The sequence below is a fragment of the Petaurus breviceps genome, unplaced genomic scaffold (genome assembly GCF_028583685.1).
Source record: "Petaurus breviceps papuanus isolate PSGF00001 unplaced genomic scaffold, PetGlider_PUasm1.0 80, whole genome shotgun sequence".
In the NCBI taxonomy this organism is placed as follows: domain Eukaryota; kingdom Metazoa; phylum Chordata; class Mammalia; order Diprotodontia; family Petauridae; genus Petaurus; species Petaurus breviceps.
In genome coordinates, this window is record NW_027186540.1 from 4,222,072 (window position 1) to 4,247,864 (window position 25,793).

General features: G+C 37.0%; 1 protein-coding gene across 2 annotated transcripts in view; it reads left to right on the top strand.

The window, feature by feature from the left end:
* LOC138175989 (translation initiation factor eIF2 assembly protein) overlaps positions 1-25,793 on the top strand; it is a 115,228-nt gene that overhangs the window by 1,042 nt on the left and 88,393 nt on the right. Inside the window, exons 2-4 of one of the 2 annotated variants that reach the window (XM_069106655.1) lie at positions 4,702-4,773; positions 16,889-16,946; positions 17,271-17,303. In XM_069106655.1, coding sequence (XP_068962756.1) covers positions 4,702-4,773; positions 16,889-16,946; positions 17,271-17,303 — 163 coding nt within the window. The remainder of the gene's footprint in view (positions 1-4,701; positions 4,774-16,888; positions 16,947-17,270; positions 17,304-25,793) is intronic. The other variant, XM_069106656.1, reaches the window with a different exon arrangement.

The following is a 25,793-nucleotide window of genomic DNA, read 5'->3' on the forward strand; positions in this document are numbered from 1 at the left end:
ATTCCACAAGGAGCTTGCATTCTATTGGCATACATAGTCACAGATAAGTAAATATGGAATATATACAAAATAAACACACTGTCATGGAGAGGAGACTAACAACTGGGGGAATAAAGCCTCTTGAAGGAGATGGCACTTGAGCTCTGGGTTCTAAGTAGTCTTAAATGTGTTACTCTTGATCAAGAAGCTTCATGCTTGAAAATTCCTAGGCTTGGCATGTAAATCCCATCACAATTTGTGAATAAAAAAGGCCAACGAAAGAGCTTTGGAGAATACCAAACTTAAAGAGAAGGACATGAAGGATGAATTAGCAAAAGAGACAGAGCCCTACCACAGGACTGGAAAAGGGTATGTGTGTATACCAATTTTCAAAAAAAGGAAATAGTATGGAGTCTTCAAATTACAGGCTAAATTACTTCTGTGGTTAGTGAATTAATCTAGAAGAGGAAGAATTATTCACAAAAATCTTCAACAAGAACAACTTTATCCTTTCCTTTTTTTCTTGAACAAAATTTTATTTTTCCCCACACTTACAAATAAAAACAATTTTTAGCATTTGCTTTTTAAATTTTGAGTTCCAAATTCTCTTCCTCCATCCTTTCCATCCTCCTTGAGATGGAAAGCAATTTGATATAGGTTATACATGTACAGTCATGCAAAACATATTTCCATATTAGTCATGTTGTAAAAGAAAGCACCAACACCCCCCCCCCCCCAATAAAATGCTTTGGTTTTCCTTTATAGGCCCTTGGGTTTTTTTTTTTTTTTGGAGGTGGATAGCATTTTCATTATGAGTCCTTTGGAATTGTCTTGGATTGTTGTATTGCTGAAAATATCTAAGTCATTCACAATTGATTGTAGTACAGTATTGCTGTTACTGTGTATATCATTTTCCTGGTTCTAGTCACTTCATTTTGCATTAGTTCATTTAAGTCCAGGTTTTTCTGAAAGCATCTTGTTCATCATTTCTTGTAGCACAATAGTATTCCATCACAATCATATACCACAGCTTGTGCTATTCAGCACTTGATGGGCAGCAATCACCTCAATTTCCAATTCTTGGCCACTATTATAAATATTTTTGTACAAATAGGTCTTTTTCCCTTTTTAAGAAATCTCTTTGGGATACAGACCTAAAGGTGATATTGCTGGATCAAGGGGTATGCACAATTTTATAGTTCTTTCATCACAGTTCCAAATTGATTTCCAGAATGATTGGATCAGTTCCCAACTCCACCAATAGTGTATTAGTGTCCTGATTTTCATACATCCCCGCCTCATTTTCCTTTTCTATCATATTAGGTAATCTTATAGATGTGAGGTAGTACCTCAGACTTGTTTTAATGTGCTTTTCTCTAATTAATAGTGATTTAGAGCTTTTTTTCACATAACTATAGATAGTTTTGATCTCTTTGTCTGAAAACTGCCTGTTCATATCCTTTAACCATTCATCAATTGGGGAATGAATTGTATTTTTATAATTTTAACTCAATTCTTTACATATTTGAGAAGTGAGGCCATTATCAGTGATACATGCTATGAAAATTGTGTCCTAGCTTTCTACTTTCTAATATTGGTTGCATTGGTTTTCTTTGTACCATCTGGTTTTTTTTTTTTTTTTTGCCTTTTTGGAGGGCAATTGGGGTTAAGTAACTTGCCCAAGGTTACACGGCTAGTTTTTGTGTGTGTGGGTGTTGAGTGTCTGAGGCTGGAACCGAACTTGGGTCCTCCTGAGTCCAGGGCTGGCGTTTTACTCACTGTACCACCTAGCTGCCCTCTGTATGAACCGTTTTAAATTTAATGTAATAAAAATTATCCATTTTACACTTGCAGCATTCTCTTATTTGGTCCCAGATTCTTTCCTTATCTCTAGATCTGACATAAACTATTCCATGCTTCCCTAATTTGCTTATGGTATCACCCTTTGTGTCTAAATCATGTACCCATTTTGACCTTATCTTGGTATATGGTGTAAGATGTTGTTCTATATCTAGTTTCTGCCATATTGTTTTCTAGTTTTCCAAGTAGTTTTTGTCAAATGAGTTCTTGTCCTCAAAGCTTGTATTTTTGGGTTTATCAATCACTATGGTCATTTACTACTGTGTATTGTATATCTAATCTATTCCACTGATCCACCCCTCTATTTCTTAGCCAATACCAGATAATTCTGTTGATTGCCACTTTATAATACAGATTGAGATCTGATACAGCCAGACCACTTTCCTTCACATTTTTTTTTCAGTAATTCCCTTGATTTTTTTTTTTACCTTTTTCATTCCAGATGAATTTTATTATTTTTTCCAACTATATAACAATTTTGGGGTACTTTGGTATGGCACTGAATAAATAACTTTTCTTTTATTGATGGGGTGACTAGAGTGGTAGATGAGGGGAATGCTATATATATATATATATCTATATATATATATTTAAATGATCTAGATTTTTATGAAGCATATGATAGTCTTTTATATTCTTGTGACCTCAAGTAATGTGGGATAGATAGGTACTGGACTAGTTGAATGAACTAATTCATTGTAATTAGTAATGGTTTGATATAATCTTGGAAGAACTTTTGTGGAGTATTTGGAGAGATTTGTGCTTGACCCTGTGCCATTTGATGTTTTTATCTGCAACTTGACTGAAGGTATACATGACTTAACAAATTTGAAGATGGTACCAAGCCAGGTGGGATAACTGACACTGAATGAAAGACTCAGGATCCAAAAGTGTCTCAATAGAATAGAATGTTGGGTCAGATCTTATCAGATAACATTTAATAAGGGGCGGCTAGTTGGCGCAGTGAATAGAATATTGGCCCCATGTAGCAACAAGCACCCCAGCATCCCCAGGGTGGCTGCCAACACAGGTTCTTAGTTCTGCTTTTCTGAAGGAAAGCAACTCAAAATGGGTTAACAAGCTTACTTTAATCAATCAAACATATATTGTTTACCTAGTTCAGGGGAAAAAGGTCAGCACCCCGAACTTCAGAGTATACAGACAGAAATTACAAGACAGAGAAACAGATCAAGCAGACAGGCTTCCAAACTGTCCAACCATTACATCCATATCAAATCACAGTTACCAGAGAGGGAAGCATCAACATCTGGGTTTTCAAAGCTGGGGGGCTCTCAACAGCTGCCCAGAGTCTCATCTGGTCAAATCACACAACACTTCTCAAAGTGAGCTCCAAAACAAAGTCTCATATCAGGGATTATCTAGCCTTCTCCTGGGCCAGAGAATGTAACAATCCTCTTGACCCACTGCCCAATCACAAAGCAGCAAGGTGTGGGCGCTCCTGAAAAACAAGCCTCCCACCACAGGCTCCAGGTGCACTTAACCTAGGGGCAGGGAAGATCTTAAAAATTTACATTCCTCTAACACCCTGGAGTCAAGAGGACCTGAGTTCAAATTTGGTCTCAGACACTTAACACAAAAAACTACCCAAGGTCACACACTTAGTAAGTGTTAAGTGTCTGAGTCTGGATTTGAACTCAGGTCCTCCTGACTCCAGGGCTGGTGCTCTATTCACTGTGTCACCTAGCTCCCTCCCTTCATCATTTCTTATAGTAGAATAGTATTCCATCACATTCATATGCCTTAACTTATTCAGACGTTCTTTGATGGGTGTCTGATGCCTTCTATTAGAGTTACAATAAGGCAAGCTTGGACAGATTGTGATATGCTGGTAAGATTTTGGTAAGGTCCTGGTGACAGATTGTTGATGTCAGTCAGTATTTAGTAAGTACATATCATTTGCCAAGCCCTGTGCTAAGAAAAAAAGAGGCAAAAGAGAAGTACCCGCCCTGAAGGAGTTCACAATGTGATGGTGATGACCACAAGCAAACAAATAATGCACAGAGAAGTTATACGCAGAATAATTAAATAAAATAATTAAAAGAGAGAAGGCACTGGGATTCAGAAAGATTGGGAAAGGCTTCCCATATAAGATGAGATTTTAGTTGGAACTTAAAGAGAGTCAGGGAACTCAGTAGGCAGAGATGAGGAGTGAGAACATTCCAGATATGGGGGACAGCCAGAGAAAATGCCTAGAGCTGAGAGATGGGAATGTCTTATTTGTAGTTGCAGTTGTTTTGTTATTGTTCTTAACACTTAGTTTTAGTCATTCTTCCTAGGACTTTTTGAGTAATTCAAGACTCATTGCTAGCAGACTGTCCACTAGGTAATGGATTTTTTCCTTCATTCAGCATAATAATTACTGACATTTATGTAGTGTTTTAGAATTTACAAAGAAAGTATTTCAAATTATCGCATTTTATCTGTGAATGGCATTATACTCTTTGGTAAGGTTATTGAATTATTGATCACTCTTGTGCTATTTCTGCTGTGTATCAAATATATCTATTGTACTTAATTTCTTTAAGTCATGTTATGAATATTGTGCCCAAGTGTATTGTTATTTCTGGATTACTACTTTAAATAATTTTGTTTTATTCTAGTTTGGGCAGTTGTAATTAGAAGAATCTAGTATAGTGGAGGCAAAAGATGTTTATATTCAGATTTCTCATATTAGATGTTTAAAAATGCTCTCATATGTATCTTTAATGTTTTTTTGCTTCATTAAAAGTGAAAGGGATGGATAGTCCTCCAAATAAAGTTTGTGTTGTTTACCTAGTGCTTATTTTACTTTATTTGTCTTTCTAAATGATGCCTTCCCTCCCCCCCCCCTTTTTTTTAAAGTGTCATTCTTCCACTGCCTCAGAATGTGAAGGATTATTTACTTGATGATGGAACTCTGGTGGTCTCAGGAAGGTAAAGTATAGCTGAACTTGCCTTTTTAAGTTATCTTTAAATCTTAAAAAAGAAATAAATCTTGACGTCTACTTTCAAGATTTAACTTAGTTAAACTTTGTTACTGCTCTATCACTGTTGTCTATCTCTGTTGCCCTTCTCTCTTTCTAGCAACTGTTTTTTCTTCTTCCGTATTCTGTTCTTCCTCTTAGGCACAGCTTTCAATAATAAGCCTTTATTACATTGAACAGTATGTTTATACCCTTTACTTTCTTAATTATTAGTTGTGTGACCTTGGTTCAGTTTCTCTATAAAATGAGGTTATTAGTACCTTACCGACCTGAATTTGTTGAAATCCTTTCAGGCTGTGTGACCTTAGATTGTATGGCCACTGTGTAATTTGTAGTTTTGTTCCTTACACTCCCCTCTGAAGGGAAAATGTTACCAGCATTTCTTACTTATTTTGGGTCCTTTGTGATATGTGGCATGCACAAGCAGGATGAAAAGTGGAGAATTATTGATTTTGATTGATACTAATGTTTCTAATATCTTTGAAATATATTCAGAATTAATTATTTAAAATAAAATTGGTTTTCCCCCACATATTTGATGAATGGACCTTAAGGGAATATACATCGTAGTTGTATTTCTGTGTAGTCTCTTCAGACTCTTGACAACTTGAAAATGATTATAGCAAAAGTTCTTTAACTGTAGGATTAGGGTGACAGGTAATTTTAACTTATAGGGTTCTTTTTTTAAAGAGTTTAATTTAAAAAAAAGTTTAATTGTGTTATTCTCAAGCATAACATTTATGCTATAAGCTTGGAAACAAAATGACTCAAAAAATAAAATGAACATAAAAAATAACATGCCAAAGTTGAAGGCATATTGGAAAGAAGCCTTAATTTCCAGAACCCTTGGAAAAGGTACTAACTTTATAATAGATTTCTTTTAAAAGAAAGAGACTGAAAATTAAAGTAAGAAATTATTTTAGAGTTTTTTTTTTTACACAAAAAAAGTCACTTATACTAAGAATTTTAGTATGGTATATGTTAAAATACAGTTTTTTTTCACATTCTCTTCTGGGACAACTTTATTTATTTGGATCATACAAACTTTTAATTAGTGATAATACTTCATAAATGAGGTGTTCCAGAAGTTAATTTAATGGTAGTTTCATAATTTTAAAATATTGTTGATTATTACTAAATAAGCTCTCCAGAGTGCCCTTTATGTCAGTTTCTTAGGAGTAATTGACTTTTCCTTCACCTCCTATAGTTCTCCAAAATATTTTACTTAAATTTCAGTAATATTTATCTTATCATTATGATAATCTTATATAATAAGATAAAGTTTTGGCATACATTTATACTCTGTGTATCAATCACTATTAAGTTAAAAGGGCAAATAAAAGAATTAAAATTGAGGATTTATTTATGTTTTTATGTTATTATTTATCTAATAAATGAAGAAGTAAAAAAAAGCATTTATTAAGCTCTTATTATGTGCCAATCATCATGTTAAGGGCCAAGAATATAAATGGAAAAGTCCTTGCTCTCAAGGATCTTCCATTCTAACTGGGGGAGACAACACATATAGGAGGTGTTAGCTGCTGATACAGGGTAGATGGCAAAGTCTGGGAGTTCTTAGGGTACCTTAGGGACAGGTCGGATAGAGGTGCATGGGTGTGTGTGGAGGGTGAAGCAAGAGGGAATAGCCTCCTAAAGTCTGGTGGGCTCTATGACATCTTGGTAGAGCAGATGGTATGTGAAGGGTATAGAAACTGTGTCTGTTAAAAATTTCAGTTGTATACGTGAAAAATAAAATCCCAGTTACTAGTAATATAGAGTTAGCTACAAATAAGTATAAGGTAGTTAGAGGATTATATTTAATTAAGGTTTTTACTATCACTGGGTAGCTTCTGGGTATAGCCGATACACAGATCATTCCCTTCCCCTGCCTCAGCCTGTTAATGCCCACAACCCAAAGGTAGACTGGTGGGCCCAGCAGGAGCTGGCTACTCTGGGAACCAAGATTTTCTTTTTTCCTGTTTCCCCTTTTAATGTAAGTTTTGTTGATGTGGTTTTTTTTTTTTTGCTTTTTTTTGGAGGGTGATTGGCATTAAGTGACTTGCCCAAGGTCACACAGCTAGTTTTTGTGTTAAGTGTCTGAGGATGGATTTGAACTCAGTTCCTCCTGACTCCAGAGCCAGTGCTCTATTCACTGCAACACCTAGCTGCCCTAGATGTGTTTTGTTTTTATATGGTGAAATATTATATTGATATTTAGTATTTTGTACCCAGATTATAATATACCCAAAGTACATACCTAATGTGTAAAGTTTTTTTTCTTTCTTTCTTTTTTTTTTGGTCTTTATTAATTTGTTCATTTACTTTTAGTTTACAAGATTCAGTTCCCCAGTTCTTTGAGTTTCAAATTATCTTCCCTTCCCTCCCCTCCTTTTCATCATGAGTCCTTTGGAATTGTCTTGTATCATTGTATTGCTAAGAATAGCATAACTCATTTATAGTAGATCATCATGCAGTGTTACTGTTACTGTGTACAATGTTCTTCTGGTTCTGCTCACTTCACTTTGTATTGTTCATATAAGTCTTTCCAGGTTATTTTGGAAGCATCCTGCTCATCATTTCTTATAGTACAATAGTATTCCATCACAATCATATATCACTACTTGTTGATGGATGTCACCTAAATTTCTAATTCTTTTCCACCATATAATGTTTTTTCGAAAATAGGTCTTTTTCCATTGTTGTTGTTGGTTTTTTTTAATCTCCTTTGGATACAGGCCTAGTAGTGCCAACCTCTCAAAATATTTTTTTTAGTTAACAACTATTTTCTTTCTTTCCTATTTTCCAACTGTATTCAATAAAAGAAAAAAATTCTAACACATATGCATAGTTAAGCAAATTTCTTCATTGGCTGTATACAAAGATATGTGCACGTGTAGACATATATTTATATGTCTATATATTGCATATAGTGATATTCTTTCAATACATATGTACATACATACATATACATGTTCATAAATATATGTCTCATTCTATACCATAAATATTTAACGTCTCTATCAAGAGGTGAATAGTATGTGTTATCATTGGTCTTCTGGGATGATGGATGGTCATTGTATTGATGATAATTCTTTTTTATTTTGCGATGTTTAAATGCTTTATTAACTTCTGATTTACATCATTCATTTCTGCCAGATTTTGAGTTACAAATTTTCTCCCCGTTTTTCCCCTGCCCACTGCCCCAAAATAGCAGTCCCACAGGATATCCCCTCCTCCAATCTGCTCTCTCCCATATTTTCTCCCATACCCCTTTCGACTTTTCCAGTAGGGCATGGTGGATCTCTATGCCCCAGTGCTTGTATATCTTATTTCCCAATTACATGTAAAATAGTATTAATTATATATATATATATATATATATATATATATATGTATATCAATCAACATTTGATTTTAAAACTTTGAATTCCAAATTCATTCCCTTCCTCCTTGTTACCCACCCTTGCTGGGAAGATAAGCAGTTCAGTATAGGTTGTACATGTGTGGCTAATGCAAAACAACATAGTAGATATATTGTAAACGACTGACTATTTCCCTCCCTCCTATCCCATCTCTCACTTGTTCTATTCTCTACTTTGATCCTGTCCCTTTTCAAAAGTGGGTGCTTCCAACTTCCCTCCCCCCGAGCTTGCCCTTCCTTCATCATCCCCCCTCTCATCCCCTTCCCCCCTACTCTCTTGTACGGTGAGATACCCTATTTAGTGTGTATTTCATTCTCTCCTCAAGCCAAATTCAATGGGAATAAGGTTGACCCGTTCTCTTTTGCCTTTCTATTCTTCCCCTCAATTGTAACTATTTTCCCTTGCCTCTTCTATATGAGATAGTTTACCCCATTCTGTCTCTCCCCATCTCCTCTCATTATATTCCTCTCTCACCTCTTAATTTCACCTTTTAAGTATCATCCCTTCCTATTAAATTGGTCCTGTGCCCTCAATGTATACCTGTAAATATATATATATATATATATACACACATGTTCACATATGTATTCATTTGCCCATATACCCTCATATATAGACATATATATATTTCTATTCCCTTCAACTATTTTCATACTGAGAAAAGTTTCATAAGTTATAATTATTGTTTTTCCACATAGGAATGTTAATAGTTCAACTTTGATAAGTTCATTATGATTTCTTTTCCCTGTTTACCTTCTCATGCTTCTCTTGCTTCTTGTATCTGAATGTCAAATTTTCTGTTCAACTGGTTTTTTCATCAAGAGTGCTTGAAAGTCCTCTATTCCACTGAATGCCCATATTTTCCCCTGAAACATGATACTCAGTTTTGCTGGGTAGGTGACTCTTGCTTTTAATCTCAGCTCCTTTGCCCTCCGGAATATCATATTCCAAGCCCTTTGATCCCTCAGTGTAGAAGCTGCCAGATCCTGGGTTATCCTGATTGTTTCCACAATATTCAAATTGTTTCTTCCTGGCTGCTTGTAATATTCTCTCCTTAATCTGGGAATTCCAGAACCTGATTATAATATTCCTAGGAGTTTTCTTTTTGGGATCTTTTTCAGGAGGTGATCGGTGGATTCTTTCAACCTCTCTTTTGCCCTCTGGTTCTAAAACATCAGGGCAGTTTTCTTTGAGAACTTCCTGGAGGATGATTTCTAGGTTCTTACTTTGGTCATGGCTTTCAGGTAGTCTAATAATTTTAAAATTATCTCTCCTGAATCTATTTTCCAGGTCAGTGGTTTTCCCCATGAGATATTTCACATTGCCTTCTATTCTTTTATTTGTTTGGATCTGTTTAACAGCATCTTAATTTCTCATCAAGTCATTAGCTTCCATTTGCTCCAGTCTAATTCTGAAGGAATGATTCTCTTCAGTGAGAGTGAGCTTTTGAGATTCTTTTTCCATCTGGCAAATTTGGCTTTTTAAGGCATTCTTCTCCTCATTGCCTTTTTGAGCCTCTTTTGCCATTTGAGTTAGTCTATTTTTTAAGGTGTGATTTTCCTCAGTCAGGCTGTTGACTTTCATTTCGTAATTTTCTTGCATTGTTCTCATTTTCTCTTCCCAATTTTTCCTCCACTTCTCTTATCTGCTTCTTAAGTTCCTCTATGGCCTGTAACCAGCTTGTATTTTTCTTTGAAGCTTTTGGTGCAGGAGTTCTGACTTCACTGTTTTCCTCCTGTTCCATGCTTTGCTCCTTTTTGTCCCCAAAATAGGAGTCTAATGTTGGAATCTTCTGTCTGCTTTGTTTCCTTTGCCTGGTCATTTTACCCCTCAGCCACTTGACCCTTGGACTTTTTGCCACAGTAGGGCTCTGCCACCAGACAGGGGCGCTTTCATCCCAAATGCTGGGTTTTTCTCAGCTGCTGGAGGTATTAGATGGGTGCCCTCTCTGAGGCCTCCATACTCTCTGGCAAGCTGGACATACGCCCCAGGACCTCCACCCTAGATTGCAATCCAGATCCAAGCAGGTTAAAGCAAGAGCGATTACCCCTCAGACTGGTCGCTTGGTCCCCCTACACTCTGCAGGCCAGGAGCTGAAGCTTCCACATGGTGCTGGCTGGCTATGCCAGAGTCTCAGAGGCTTCTTGCCACACACTCCCACTTACTGGGTCCCAAAGTCCAGACTGCACTGACCTCTCACTTTGTTTTTCACATCTATGTGTTGATAAATCTGGAAGGGGCCACTGCTGCTGCTGATCTGGAGTTCCTCTGGCCGGTGGCTAAAACCTCTGGCTTGTGCTTGGCTGTGCTGGCTGCTTGCTGCCGGCCTGCCAGGCTTTCCTCAGAAGGAGGTTAGCTTCTCTGTGTCATTTTGTGGGTCCTGCAGCTCCAAAGTTTGTTTGGAGTCCCCTTTTTACATGGATTGGGGAAGGTGGAAGCCAGAGCCACAGGGAAGTCCTGCTTCTGCTCCGCCATCTTGACTCCCAATGATAATTCTTTTACAGCTTTCAAAATTATTTGTCTTTGTAGTGTTATTATTTTTTTCTCCTGGTTTTGCTGATTTTATTCTTCATCAGTTTATAAAGTCTTCAAAATTGTTGACTTCTACAATATTGATGTTATAGTGTAAATTGCTTATCTGATTCTGCTTACTTTACTCTGAATCACTTCATACTAGTCTGTCTTTTTAAAATAATTTATTTCCTCATTCCTTAAATCATAATAGTATTCTGTCACATTTAGCTACTACAACTTCTCCAGCCATTCCTTAATTGATGAGCATCTCTTTAGTTTCAAGTTTTTTTTGCCACCACTAAAAAGAGTTGCTGTATATATTTTTGTACATAAAGGCCTTTTCATATTCTTTTACTATCTTTTGCGTATGGTCTTTGCAATGCCATGACTTGGTCAGTTGTATTTCAGAATAGTTGGACCTATCTTTTAGGTCCACCAATAATGCTTCAAAGTGCCTGTTTTCTCATAGATGCTTCAACATTGATCATTTTCCTTTAATTTAATTTTTGCCAATCTGATGCCATCTGATGTGAGGTGGGATCTTAAAATTACTTTAATTTGCATTTCTCTAATTAGTACTCATTTGGAGAATTTTTTTCTGTGTAGTTACAGGGACTCTGTGTTTCTTCCCTTGAGAACTGCTTGTTTAAATACTTAAATCATTTATCAATTGGGGAATAGCTTTTATTCTTATAAATTTAAATCCTTTCCTTGAATTTTGTAAATGAGACCTGTATCAAAGAAACTGCAAGATTTTTTTCCTAGTAATTCATTTCCCTTTTTAACCTAGATTCATTGGATTTGTGCAAAACCTTTTAAATTTTATATACTAAACTATCCATTTTCCCTTCTAGGATCCTCTCTATCCCTTATTGAGTTGTGAGCTTTACTCCTATTTATAGATCTGATAAGTAGTATTTTTCATGTTTTTCTAATTTGCTTATTATCTAACCTGGTATATCTAGGTCACATACCTTTTTAAAGCTTGTCTTTATATGAGGTGGGAGATTTTGATTTGACTAATTCTAATTTCTTCCATAATGCTGTTTAGTTTTTATTAACTAGTGAGTTCTTATGCCAGTATCTGGTTTCTTTGTATTTGTTAAATACTACAGCACTAAATACATTTTCTCCTGTTTATTGGGCACTCAACCTGATCCACAGGTTGATCTCTCTATTTTTTTAACCAGCATCAAACTGTTTTAATAATTACTGCTTTTTATATAGTCTGTGATCTGATACTGATGCTGCTTTCCTTTGTTGCAACTGTTTTTTTTTTTTAATTTCCCTTGAGAATCTTGACCTTTTTTGCCTCCATATGATTTCCTTATTTTTTTTATAGTTCTTTAGAGTAATCCTTTGGTACTTTGGTATGGCATTGAATAAAAAAATTAATTTAGTTAGTATTTTCATTTTTATTATATTAACTTATCTATGAAAAATTAATATTATTAAAATTAAATCTGTCTTTCTGTAAACAGTGGTTTGAAATTATATTTCTATAGTTCTTGTTTGTATTTTGGAAGGTAGACTGCTAAGTATTTTTTGTATTTTGTAATAATAGTAAATGGAAATGTAAAATGTCTGTCTCTATTCTTTCTGCCTCTTCTTGTTGGGTTTTATTAGTATTATATAGAAATGCTGATGATTTGTGTGGATTTATTTTATATCCTGCAAGATTGCCAAGGTTATGGTCCTGATTTTATAACTTAATCTGTAAAGTTCTTTTAGTATTTCTTGTTTATCTATGTTTATTGCCTCAGTTTCTTTTTCTTGTTTTATTGCTATAGCCAGCATTTCTAGTAATATGTCAAATAGAAATGGTGACAAAGGACATTCTTGTTTTGCCTTTGATTTTATTGGAAGGGGGGCGGAGCCAAGATGGCGGAGTAAAAGCACGACCTTCCCGGGGCTCTGGCTTCCACCCTCCCCGATCCATGTAAAAAGGGGACTCTAAAAAAACTTTGGAGCTGCAGAACCCACAAAATGACACAGAGAAGCTAACCTCCCGCTGAGGACAGCCCAGCAGGCCTGCAGGAATCGGCCAGCACAGCGCTCTGGGAGCTGAGGCTTTAGCCTCAGGGCGGGCCTGACCAGCCGCCAGCCAGAGGGACTCCAGATCAGCAGCAGCTGTGGCCGTTTCCAGATTTATCAATACATAGATGCGAAGGACAAGGTGAGAGGCCAGTGCAGTCTGGACTTTGGGATCCAGTAAGTGGGAGTGCGTGACTTTTACCCCCGGGGCGAGAAACCGCTGAGAGGCCAGCACAGCCTGCCAGTGCCACGTGGTGGCTTCAGCTCCTGGCCTGCAGAGTGTAGGGGTCCAAGCACCAGTCTGAGGGGTAATCGCTCTTGCTTTAACCTGCTTGGATCTGGATTGCAGTCTAGGGTGGAGGTCCTGGGGCGTATGTCCAGCTTGCCAGAGCGTCAGAGAGGGCACCCATCTAATACCTCCGGCAGCTGAGAAAACCCCAGTATTTGGGACGAAAGCTCCCCTGTCTGGTGGCAGAGTCCTACTGTGGCAAAAAGCCCAAAAGTCAAATAATTTGAGTGGCAAAATGAGCAGACAAAGGAAACAAAGCAGACAGAAGATTCCAACATTACACTCCTATTTTGGGGATAAGAAGGAGCAAGGCATGGAACAGGAGGAAAACAGTGAAGTCAGAACTCCTGCACCAAAAGCTTCAAAGGAAAATACAAGCTGGTTACAGGCCATAGAGGAACTTAAGAAGCAGATAAGAGAAGTGGAGGAAAAATTGGGAAGAGAAATGAGAACAATGCAAGAAAATTATGAAATGAGAGTCAACAGCCTGATTGAAGAAAATTATACCTTAAAAAACAGACTGACTCAAATGACAAAGGAGGCTCAAAAAGACAATGAGGAGAAGAATGCCTTAAAAAGTCGAATTTGCCAGATGGAAAAAGAATCTCAAAAGCTCACTGAGGAGAATCATTGCTTCAGAATTAGATAGGAGCAAATGGAAGCTAATGACTTTATGAGAAATCAAGATGCTGTTAAACAGATCCAAACAAATGAAAGAATAGAAGGCAATGTGAAATATCTCATGGGAAAAACCACTAACCTGGAAAATAGATCCAGGAGAGATAATTTAAAAGTTGTTGGACTACCTGAAAGCCATGACCAAAGTAAGAACCTAGAAATCATCCTCCAGGAAGTTCTCAAAGAAAAGTGCCCTGATGTTTTAGTACCAGAGGGCAAAAGAGAGGTTGAAAGAATCCACCGATCACCTCCTGAAAAAGATCCCAAAAAGAAAACTCCTAGGAATATTATAGCCAGGTTCCGGAATTCCCAGATTAAGGAGAGAATATTACAAGCAGCCAGGAAGAAACAATTTGAATATTGTGGAAACAATCAGGATAACCCAGGATCTGGCAGCTTCTACACTGAGGGATCGATTTTATTGGAAGGGATTCTAATTTATTTCCATAAAAGGAGAGAGCATAGAGATTAGAGGGAAGAATCCCTTATTTTTTCTTTAACATGTGCACTTTCATTTCAGCTGCTATTAAGTCAGTGTTACAAAGTTCTTTCTCTCCTCCAAATATTGGCTTCAATCTCCTTGAACTTCCAGGGAAGCTATAGAAAGTCTTCACTCACATCTATATTATAGGGATAAGGAGAGAAAGGAAGGATGTCATTATGGCTCTAGTACTTTAAAAGAAAAAAGGAAGGAAAAAGCACTAAGGTGGAAGATTCAGAAAGCTTTTTTTTTGTAAGGATTACATAATTTACTTATATAATATTGCTACCTTTCTCCCTCCCTTTCCCTTATCGGGATTTGTGTAATTAGCTCCTTTTGTAGAACAGAGAAGTCTTCTTTAGGGGCAAGGCTCTCCTTGTGACAATTTATTATACAACATTTGGAATGACTATTAAAAAGCAACAATAAATGTATAGATAGGGTGCTGAATATGCACTATAGAATTTTGGGGATGTTTGCCTCCAACATACTCAGATTGCTTATCACCTTTACTTTTCAAGTTTTAAAATTCTGAGTCAAGTGTAAAAAAAAAAACCAAATCCATTACATTTCATCTCTTTCTTTCTCTATCCCTTTACCCCCCTTTTCCCCTTACCCATTCCTATTCTATTCTACTCTTAGACAAAAAGTCCACTTAAAAGCATCTGTAGTGGACAGTTTAGGACCCAGATTCATCATACTTTTGATTCACATCTCCTTGTTGATCCATATCTGCTGGGAGTACAGAGAAGGAGGCCAGAACAGAGCCTTAAATCCAGACAGAATATATGCAGATCCTTAAAGATGTCAATTTCACACTTCATGATTGAATTAAAAAAAAATTTCATGGATACCAGAGGATTCCATACCTAAGAAAGATGTTTGGAAAAGAGGTTCTGGCCACTTGAACCTCTCCTTGCTAATGGTGATAATTTTACTCTCATGGGTTGATAGCTCTTTTCCAGACAAGAGCTGGATGCAGCAATGATCATGTTTTGCTCAAAGTCTAGAGTAGTGTGACATAGCCTATTTGATGTGCACATAGTTTCTTTCTTGCCCATGGTAGAGATGCTAGAACCTGTCATTGTCGGGATGTTCATGACGTATTCTATCAGTTCATGGCCAACCAGATCTAGATGGAGTGTGGCTTGAGGAAGGGCATTATTTTTCCAGATGGGCACGGTGTAGGGCATCACAATACCTGTGGTATGACCAGAGACATAAGGGCAGCACAGTGAGGATAGCAATATATGTGGCTGGGATATTGAAGGTCTTGAGCATGATCTGTGACATCTTTTTTCCATTACCTTATATTAACAGGGAGAGGTAGTGGGTACTGTGAACATCACAGGGTACTTTTCAGGGACCTCACAGTGCTTATTGTAGAAAGTATGGTGTAAGATCTTTGCCATGTCATCCCATTTGGTGACAATAGCATGTTGATTGGGCTACTTCGGGGCCAGAATAGCTCTTTTGTTCTGGCCTCAACGCCCACAGAGCTGGTTTTTTAGCCCAATCCCACTATCATAACCTGATGTCTGGGGTGTCCCAAACAGTGGAGGGGAAGATAGCTTTGTGCATTCTGATCCTCTGTCTTTCTTGAGGGCAGCAATATTATTATCCATAATGAACTTTGAAGTATTAAGTTTAAACCTTTAATATAGAAAAGACTCTAATATCTAGAGTCTTGAGGTGGGGTAGGGATAAGGGAGAGTCTAATAAGTTCTAGGTGGAGGAGCTTATAGCTCAGGGATGAAGATTTGGAAAGCTGACATATAAAGAAGCTGGAGGAGCAAGAAGAGTCAAGGAAGAATACAAAGAAATCATGGTATGAGGGGACCCAGGAGAGCTGGTGCCTCAGAGCCCTAGAAAATAGAGATTATCAAATCTCTATTCAGTAATTTGGAGGTTATTGGAAACCTTTTGAGAGAGGAATTTCAGTAGAGTGATAAAAATGGAATCCAGATTGCTTGGAGGTAAGGATTAAGTATGTAATAGTAAGTATAGATTACTCACTGTAGAAATTTGGTAGTGAAAGGGAGAAGAGAGATGAGGAGAGACCTTTATAATATCAAAAACTATGTCTTTGGATCCTTCTCACTGCCTAGCATAGTGCCTTGCATGTAGCTAGTATTCAGTAGATATCTTTTTATTTGATTGCTAATAATATTAATTCTTTACTTTGCTACTAGAACACAAATATATTTTAAAAAGTATTTCTTTAGAGTAGGATCATGTCATTCAGTTTATCCAACAAGTATTTGTTAAGTGCCTACTGTGTGCTAGGCACTGTGATAAATTCTGGGAAAACAAAGACCATAAAACCAAAATAGCCTTTGCCTTCAAGAAGCTTATATCTTGTTGGAGGAAGTCATGTACATACAAGGAAGTACAAAATAGATACAAAGTAAATAAAATCATTCTAGGACAGGAACTAATATTAATATTCTTCCATATCCTGTTCAGTTCTTGGTATACTCTCTCCCAGTCATCTTGGTGCTGCTTTCCATCCATAATTCCATCAAAGGAAAAAAATCACCACTTTAGGCAAATTATGTGCATTCAGCTCAAGGCCAGTGACCTCTTCAGCAGGTATGAACAAAAGCTTTTTTTTTTTCCCACTTAATATATGTGTTTAATCCTCTAGGGAAGATCCACCAACACCTTCTCAACCAGACAGTGACAATGAGGGAGAAGAAATACAGGTTAGTACAAAATAATAGCATTTTTCTGTAATGTGGATGATTTCTGAACTTATATTGATAGTTCATAACTTTTTGATAAACTAGATAATAAATATGAATTGCTATAGAAATAGTAGAGATTTTTAGTGTTATTATCTGTGATTTAACATCAGTACTTGAAGTGAAATGAGGAAGTAGAAAAAATTTCAACTAAAAATATTTTGGATGATGTGTCTAGGAACAAGTTATCTCAGTTGCAGATATAATTTTGAGGTAACAGTCCTGTATTTTGTAAGCCAAACACTTTATTCAAATTGTTTCTTTTATTCTTTCTTTTTTATTCAGTGGTCAGATGATGAGAACACAACAACACTTACGGTAAGCCCAATTTTCCAAGATTTAATTTTCTAAGTTTGATAAGCCTGGCAATATTTCTATTTTTTCATCAAATATTTATTGAACACCCAATATGTGTAAGGTCTTAGGACAAATTTCGGCATAAGAACTACTTTATTGTTCTTTTGTTACACTGTGTATTGTTCCCTTACTATTTGAAAAAAATTTAACTAAGCTGTTTTAGAATTCTTAGTCACTTGTGATACCAGCTTTTTAGTAGCATAAAAATTCCTAAATGAGAATCTTAAAAAATAATTTTTAAAGTACTTATCTCTATGATTTATCATTTTATTGAACAGATTTCCAAAGTCTTTCATAATTGTTTTTCTCTGTAATGTTGTCATCATCTACATTGTTCTCTTAGCTCTAATGGCTTCATTCTGCATAGATTCATAAAGATCTTCCCAGTTTCTTTTGTAACTACCCATTTTGTCTATTTTTTTATGTAAGTTTTTATTGGTTTATTTTGTATTTCACATCACCATAGTATTCAACAATGTCCCTCCTAGAATGCTACCCCATATAACAAATTTTTTTTTTGGAGATGGGAAGGCAAGGCAACAGCTAGTTAAGTGTCAAGGGTCTGAGGCCAGATTTGAACTCAGGTCCTCCTGATTTCAGGGCAGGTGTACCCGCCTATTTACTGTACTACCTAGCTGCCCCCAAATTATAAATATATATTTTTTTCGGTTTTTTTGGAGGGCAACTGGGGTTAAGTGACTTGCCCAAGGTCACACAGCTAGTTTTTGTGTTAAGTGTCTGAGGTTAGATTTGAACTCAGGTCTTCCTGACTTCAGGGCTGGTGCTCTATTCACATGCGCCACCTAGCTGCCCCCGAAGATTTTTTTTTTTGGAGGGCAATTTGGGGTTAAGTGACTTGCTCAAAGTCACACGGCTAGTAAGTGTGTCAAGTGTCTGAGGCAGGATTTGAACTCAGGTCCTCCTGACTCCAGGGCTGGTGCTCTATTTACTGCACCACCTAGCCACCCGAAATTATATATATTTATATTATATTATTATATTATATTATTATATATTTATATTAATATATAATTAATATATATTAATTTATTATATATATTATATTATTATATATATATATTTTTTAAAGCAGTTGGGGTTAAGTAACTTGCTCAAGGTTACACGGCCAGTTGTTTCTGGGTGTGGTGCTAAGTATCTGAGCCCGGATTTGATCCCCAGGTCATCCCGATGCTGGGGCCAGTGCTCTTACTCGCTGAGCCACCTGGCTGCCCCTTAGCAATTGGGGTTAAGTAACTTGCTCAAGGTTACACAGCCAGGTGTTTCTGGGTGGGTGCTAAGTGTCGGAGCCCGGATTCAATCCCCAGGTCATCCTGACACTGGAACCGGTGCTCTTACTCGTTGTGCTACCTGGCCGCCCTGAAATTATATTTTTTTAAGACCAGAAAAAGGAGAAAAATCAGCCTAACTAATCAATACATCAAATATATCTGAAAATATGTTTAATGTATGATATTTGTGAACCTCTCCCCTCAGCAAAGGGGTAGGATAGCATTGTCTTCTCATATCTGCTTTGAAGTCATGCTTATTCTTTATAATTTTCAACATTCACAACTTTTTTTGGGGGTAGGTTGTTCTTTTTATTTACATTGTTATAGTCTTTGTGTATATTGTCTTCTTGGCTCTGCTTACTTCACTTTGCATCAGTTTAGGTAGTCTTTCCATCACTGTAGTTATCATATCCATCATTTCTCACAACATAATAATCCATTACATTCATATATCCCAATTTATTTAGCCATTCCACAATTGATAAGTGTCTACTTTGTTTCAAGTTCTTTGCTATGACAAAAAGTGCTGTTACAAATATCTTGGCATATATGGGAACTTTCTTCTTTTCACTGGCCTTCTTGAGATAGAAACCTAGTAATATAATCTCTAGGTCAGAGGGCATAGGCATTTTAGCTATTTTATTTGCATAAATCCAAATTGCTTTCCAAAATGGTTGTATTGATTCACTGCTACACCAGCAAAGTACTAATAGTATATCTGTCTTCCCATAACCCTTCAATATTGATTATTCCCATATTTTGTCACATTTGTCAATTTGCAATATGTGAGGTGAAACCTCCGGATAGTTTTGATTTCTCTTATTAGTGATTTGGAGTATTCTTTCATGTGATTGTTTATAGTTTACCAGTCTTTTGAGAACTGTTTATTCATATTCTTATCATTGGGGAATGGCTTTTGGATTTATAAATGTATCTTTTAATTGTTTCTATATATCTTGGATACTGAACCTTTATTAGAAAAATTTGATACAAAGATTTTCCCATTCCACTACTTCACTTCTAGATACATTAATTTTGTTCTTGCAGAATCTTTCTAGTTTCTTTGGGTCAAAGTTATCTGTTATCTTTTATAATTAACCCTTTCTTTTGTTTAAGAACACATCTCCTATCTGTACCTGGGAGAAGAATGTGATCTGCTTCATTTCTAATTGTTTAATAGTATAAGTGAATGTATTGTATGATACAAGATGTTGATCTTAGCCTCATTTCTGCTAGAATGCTTTCCAGTTCTCTCAGTAGTTTTTATCAGATAGGGAATTCTTTTCTAAATAATTTGTGTTTTCTCGGTTGTTGAACACTGGGTTATTGAGTTCCATTATTTCTGATTCTTTTAATTCCTAGTCTAGGGGCAGCTAGGTGGCTCAATGAATGGAGCACTAGCCCTGGAGTCAGGAGGACCTTAGTTCAAATCCAACCTCAGACACTTAATACTTATTAGCTGTGTGACCTTGGGCAAGTCACTTAACCCCAATTGCCCTGCCTTCCCCTCTCCAAAAAGAAAAAAAAATACTAGTCTGTTCCATTGACAAGCTCTTGTTTGTTTTTGTTTTTTTTTTAAGCAATCAGGGCTAAGTAACTCGCTCAAGGTCACATGGCCAGTTATTTCTGGGTGTGGTGCTAAATATCTGAGCCCGGGTTTGATCCCCAGGTCATCCCGACACTGGAGCCCGTGCTCTTACTTGCTGAGCCACCTGGCCGCCCCTCAAGCTCTTGTTTTTTAAACAGTACTATGTGATTTTGATGAATACTGCTTTATAATGTAGTTTGAGGTCTAGAAGTATTATTCCTCTTGATATTTTAGCTGTTTTTCAAAATGAATTTTGTTATTATGTCAAATTCTGTAAAATGTACCTTTGATAATTTGGTATAGAATTGATATAGCATTATAAGTATAGCATAATTTTTTCTAGCACAATAATATCCTAGTACATTCATATACTACAATTTGTTTAGCTTTTTCCTCACTAGGTTGGCACTTCCTTAGGTTTCAACTCTGGGCTACTGTGAAAGTAACTACTATAGATATTTTTGTGCATTTAGATCCCTTCAAGATGTCTTTGATTTCTTTGGACCATAAGACCTAATAGTACTATAGCTGAGATATAAAGGTATGTATAGTTTGGTAACTTTCTAGCATAGTTCCAAATTGCTTCACAGAATGACTGGACCAATTTATAGCTCCATCGACAATGTATTAGTGTGCCAAGGTGCTGACCACATATATTCCTCTTCCTAATTCCTTTGATTTGAGGATTGGTATGGTAGAGTAGAAAGATCATTGAATTTGGGAATTTTGGTAGGTAAGTATAAATATTGCAAATCTGAATTAATATTAGATATTAGTAATTTTTGTTGTTAGTTTTTCCTTTCTGGATTGTTAGCTTTTAGCCTGTGGACTTTTTTTTTAATCTCCAGAACAACTCATTATTCCCTTGACATAATCCTTTCATTTAGGTTTATTAACTCTACCTGCCCTGTTAATCATCCAGTAATGATCAGCTTGTCCCAAGTCCCTTCTTTAAGACTGTGAACTCTGAAAACACACACCTTTTGCCAAGATGGTGGCACTCTAGTGGAAGATTAGGAGACTATGCCTAGAGCATTGCACTCTAGGAACAAATGAGGCAAATAGAAAGACACTTGCCACCAGAGAAAGCATTAAGGCTTTCCAGGAAATTAACAAATGGCAGAAGATGGAGTTGGCCACAGTCTCTAAACTCTAGGGCAAATCTCCTAGATCAGTATATTGGGCCAAGGGAGGACCTCCCAGGGTTTTTCATACAAATATAATTGTTTTTGTGGATCTTTACCCCCACCAATTTTCCACCATCTAAGCTAGTGTAGGCGTTTTCGTGTCATGTATGATGAGAGAACCCCTCTAATGGGTCCTACCTCACAAAGAATAGCGTTTCATTCACTAATATGGAGGAGTTCCTCCAGGAACTGAAGGAAACCCGAAACAATCAGCCACAAAATTAAATGGCTTAGAAAGAATCGAGATATCAGAAACTTGATCCAATATTTATTTCCCAATATACTTACCCAGGTTGAATGATTTTTAGCAGATTTTTTCCAGACTTCTTATGGATGAGACAAACTGGATAAATACAGCATTAATCTGAAAGTGAGTCCTTATAAAGTCTTACTTCCAGCTGATCTGCTGTGTTCCTTGCAGCATTACTCAGTGCCCACCAGTCAGTAGCAAAGTATTCCAGACAGAGGTCTCATGGCAAGGAGCTAGGTGCTATACTAAGAGTTAAGAAGAACCAAGTTTGGATACTGCTCCTACTAGCTGTTTTGATCCTAGGTAAGTCAGTTAACCTTTATGTGCCACAGTTTCTTCATGTGTAAAATGAGGAAGTTGTACTAGATGACATCTGATATCCCTTCCAGCTCTAAATCTGTCATCCTGTAATTGATACCAGGGGGCAGTGTAGTCTGGAATATACCAAGCCCAGCCTGGTCCAACTGAACCTAATTGTGTAGGCCTCAAGTATAACCAAAGAGTAATGTGGAGTATTTGAACTTTTTGCCTGTTTGTTCCTCCAAAGGACAGAATAGTCAGAAGACTAACCTACTTAGATCCATGAGCAAGGGGAGCTTAATAGAATATATTCCTTGCCCAAATCCCAGCCAATTCTTTCCTGTGCCCCCTCCCCCCTAATTTATTTTGGTCCATGTTGTGGTAAACCAACCTCAGATACGAATTTCATGAACCACTTCACCCTCCTCACTCACTAATCATGGCTAGTTAAGTCTGTTGCCTGAGAAATTCCTCTTAGTAATGTGTCTTATCCTGACCCTTAAATTGAATATCCCTACCTTTGGGCATTTCATATTCTAGGTTTGATGGATTCTTGGCCCTCTGTGAAATTTTACAGTTTCAATTCACAATTAGAAGGAAATAATATGATTGAAGGATATCAACATTTTTACATCTAGCAACTCATCAGAGACCAAATTTTAGGCCTGCATAGGGGGAATATTATGAGTTTTTTAGCTCTTACTAATAGTTGCTTGGCTGGCTTTGCATAATCCCGATGATTCTGATCCCTACACAGCTGTGGAAAGTTTTGCTGGGAATAAGGATATGCTTCGTCCAGGCATGGCTCCTTGCCAGTACTTCCTTCTAATACTAGGAACATAGGAATATATTTAATTTGAAACAGACATTACCAAGAATATTGGCCTTATATTTGTACCAGTGACCTGGTTCTAGGGGCATTAGTTCTGGCTGGCTTTATATATAAAACTCATTTACCAGGGCCATATATATTTGTGACTCTGTAGATCAATGTCATTGGTTCTCTTTGGAAGACTGTCATAATCATAGGACCTTGAGTTCCAAGACCATTCAGAATTCATTTATCTTTTCACTGACACTCAGCTTTCTAGACCAGTTATTTGTGGTGATGATACTTGCCAAATTGAACTTTAGGGGGCATCCAGTTGGATCTGGACATGAAATGATAATCAGTAAGAATTGATATTCCAAATCTCATATAGCTTATGTAAATACCAGTTCCTGCCATTCAGCTTATATTAAACCCTGCTGTCTTTCTGATAAATTTCATCTTCTAAGAAAGTCTGAACCTATGGTATGGTGGTTCATCATGAATTGGTTGGCCTTATTCCCTGTCATATTCATATTAGTCAGTAAATAGATGTTTATCTATCACTTGCTATGTGCCAGGCACTATGCTAGGAGTATAAAATGTGAAAAATATAGTCCCCGCCCTCAAGGAACTTGCCATATAATGGGGCAAAACAAAATAGAAAAGGAAGTTGAAAATGGTGTGGGGAGAAAGCACATGGATATGGAGACATGGTGGAGAAGTCAAAGGAGTACAATCAGATGGTAAGTGAAAGGGGGAGAAATGTTGACATGGCTGTCCTGTGCCCCTCCTTAAATGGAGGTTTTGCAGCTATTGCTCTGCCCTCTAGGTGTGAGGATAAAAGCTAATTGATCTTGCAAGATGATGGTTTCTAGGGCCATGGTGGAAAGTCAAAGGAATGTTGTTGGTGGGAAATGAAGAGATGGCTGTCCTGGGCTCCCTCCTTAAATGGAAGTTTTAGCATTAGCACCTGCTTTGGCAGAAGTGCCCATCCAGACCTGATGTGGAAAGAACACAGAATTTAGAGTAAGAAGACCTGGGTTCAAATTCTGTTCCTTAATATTTGTGTGATCTTAGAGAAAGAAATTTAGCTTCTTTGTGACTCATTTTCCTCATCTGCCAAATGTAAGAGTCTAAATGATAATGTCTTTTCCAGCTCTAATTGTATAATCCTATGAATTTCTGAGACGTATAATAGACCCGGGCTTCTTAAACTTTTTCCACTTGCAACCCCTTCAGCCCTTCTTTTTTTGTTTTTTGTTTTTTTTGCCTTTTCGAGGGCAGTTGGGGTTAAGTGACTTGCCTAAAGACACTCAGCTAGTAACCTTCAGCACTTCTTAAACTGTGGGTTGCAACCCCATGTTAAATGTACTAATGGTTTCCCTTAAACGTCCCCAAATGACAAAACATGTACAGTAGTTTCTCAGATTTTTAATTCATTCACTGCCTCTGATTGACGTGTTAAAATATCCAAAAACATTTCATTGAATGTTGGATGCCGAAGACACATTTGAATGAATTTAATTGACATTTATCTTGGCCTTATCTACTTAGTTTTTCATAAGCAGTGAAGACTGATGTATTTATCTTGTGTTAGAGTAGGAAACAGACTTGCATAGACCCTGCCACCCTTCCTAATGCCACAGCTTTATATGTACTTCTCTCATGAGTTGGCTTCAGTGGGGAAATAACCACATGGGATAAAAAACTACTTGGGAGGCACACTTGTTCTGGCTGAAAAATCAGTCTTCATTAAAGTTCTGTATCTCCATATGTCCTCTTCAGAGGAGCTTAGAAGGTAATAGCATTCTCCTTCTGGTTGGGTGGCTGAGTAGCTGGCCACCTGGTTCTTTTTAAAGCCTTGAGTGCTATTACTTGAGAGTTTTGGTGCTTGTGTATGCAATATGATGTCTTTAGTACTTTCAGCCCAGTGAAGTACATACCAACACATGGTGGGGGTTCATTGAAATCCCCTGATTCCCCTGTATCCCTAGGCAGTAGTGACCTTTACGTGGACCTAACCCTGTCCTATGAGTGTGATGTTTTTGGTCATCCTGACAAAAATGGCTCCTTTTTCCCCCCCTCTTTTGGGCATATGATTACTGATGGAACATATTGCCTGTTCTTTAATGGCATTTTCTGGTCCTGTTCTCTCCCTTCCCAACTTATTTCCAGTAATAGTCATCATCATTTTCATAGTTTTTATCACTATCATCATCATCATTGCAAGCATTTATATAGCACTTACTATGTGTGCCAGGCACTGTGCTAAGTGCTTTGCAAATATTATCTCATTTTATCCTTATCACAACTCTGGGAGATGGGTACGAATTATTATCCTCATTTTACCGTTGAGGAAAATGAGACAAACAGAGATAAAGTGGCTTGACCAAGATTTCATAGCTAGTAAGTGAGGTCAGATTTGAGCTCAGGTCTTCCTGATTCCAGTGTGTATTCAGACACTAGCTGCCTCCAATTGGTATCTATTTTATCTTGCATTTTTGGTGTGGGTTATTTGCAGCTGTGCAGGTAAGCATTCAATACTGTATTATTCCCTGTCTAATAGAACTTACATTAACTAATTTTTGAATAATATTTCAGGTTCTACATATTCTGTCATCAAAATGACTGGTTTTCAATACTATCCACAGCAGAAATCTCCTATAGCTATACGGTTGTCTATATACATTATGTCCTCTTATATAAACTGTGGTTTCCATGCCTGATTATTCCTTTTAGTCACACTCATATGATGCTTCTAGTTTTTGTTTATAAGATAGGGAAGTTTGGAGGATCCTCAGGTCAACTTGCAACACTATGGGCAACCAAAGCTATACATAAATAGGAAACCAGCTGACATAGTCATCTTCTCAGAGGGTTTTCACCTGTCAGAGATCAAATCTGGTTGACTGACTGTAGTTCCAATGCAATATTCACAGCGTCAACTGTGACTATAAATATCCTGGCAGAGTGCTTAATCACAAAATATAACAGACTCTCCATATATAAGTGTATCAGCAATGCCA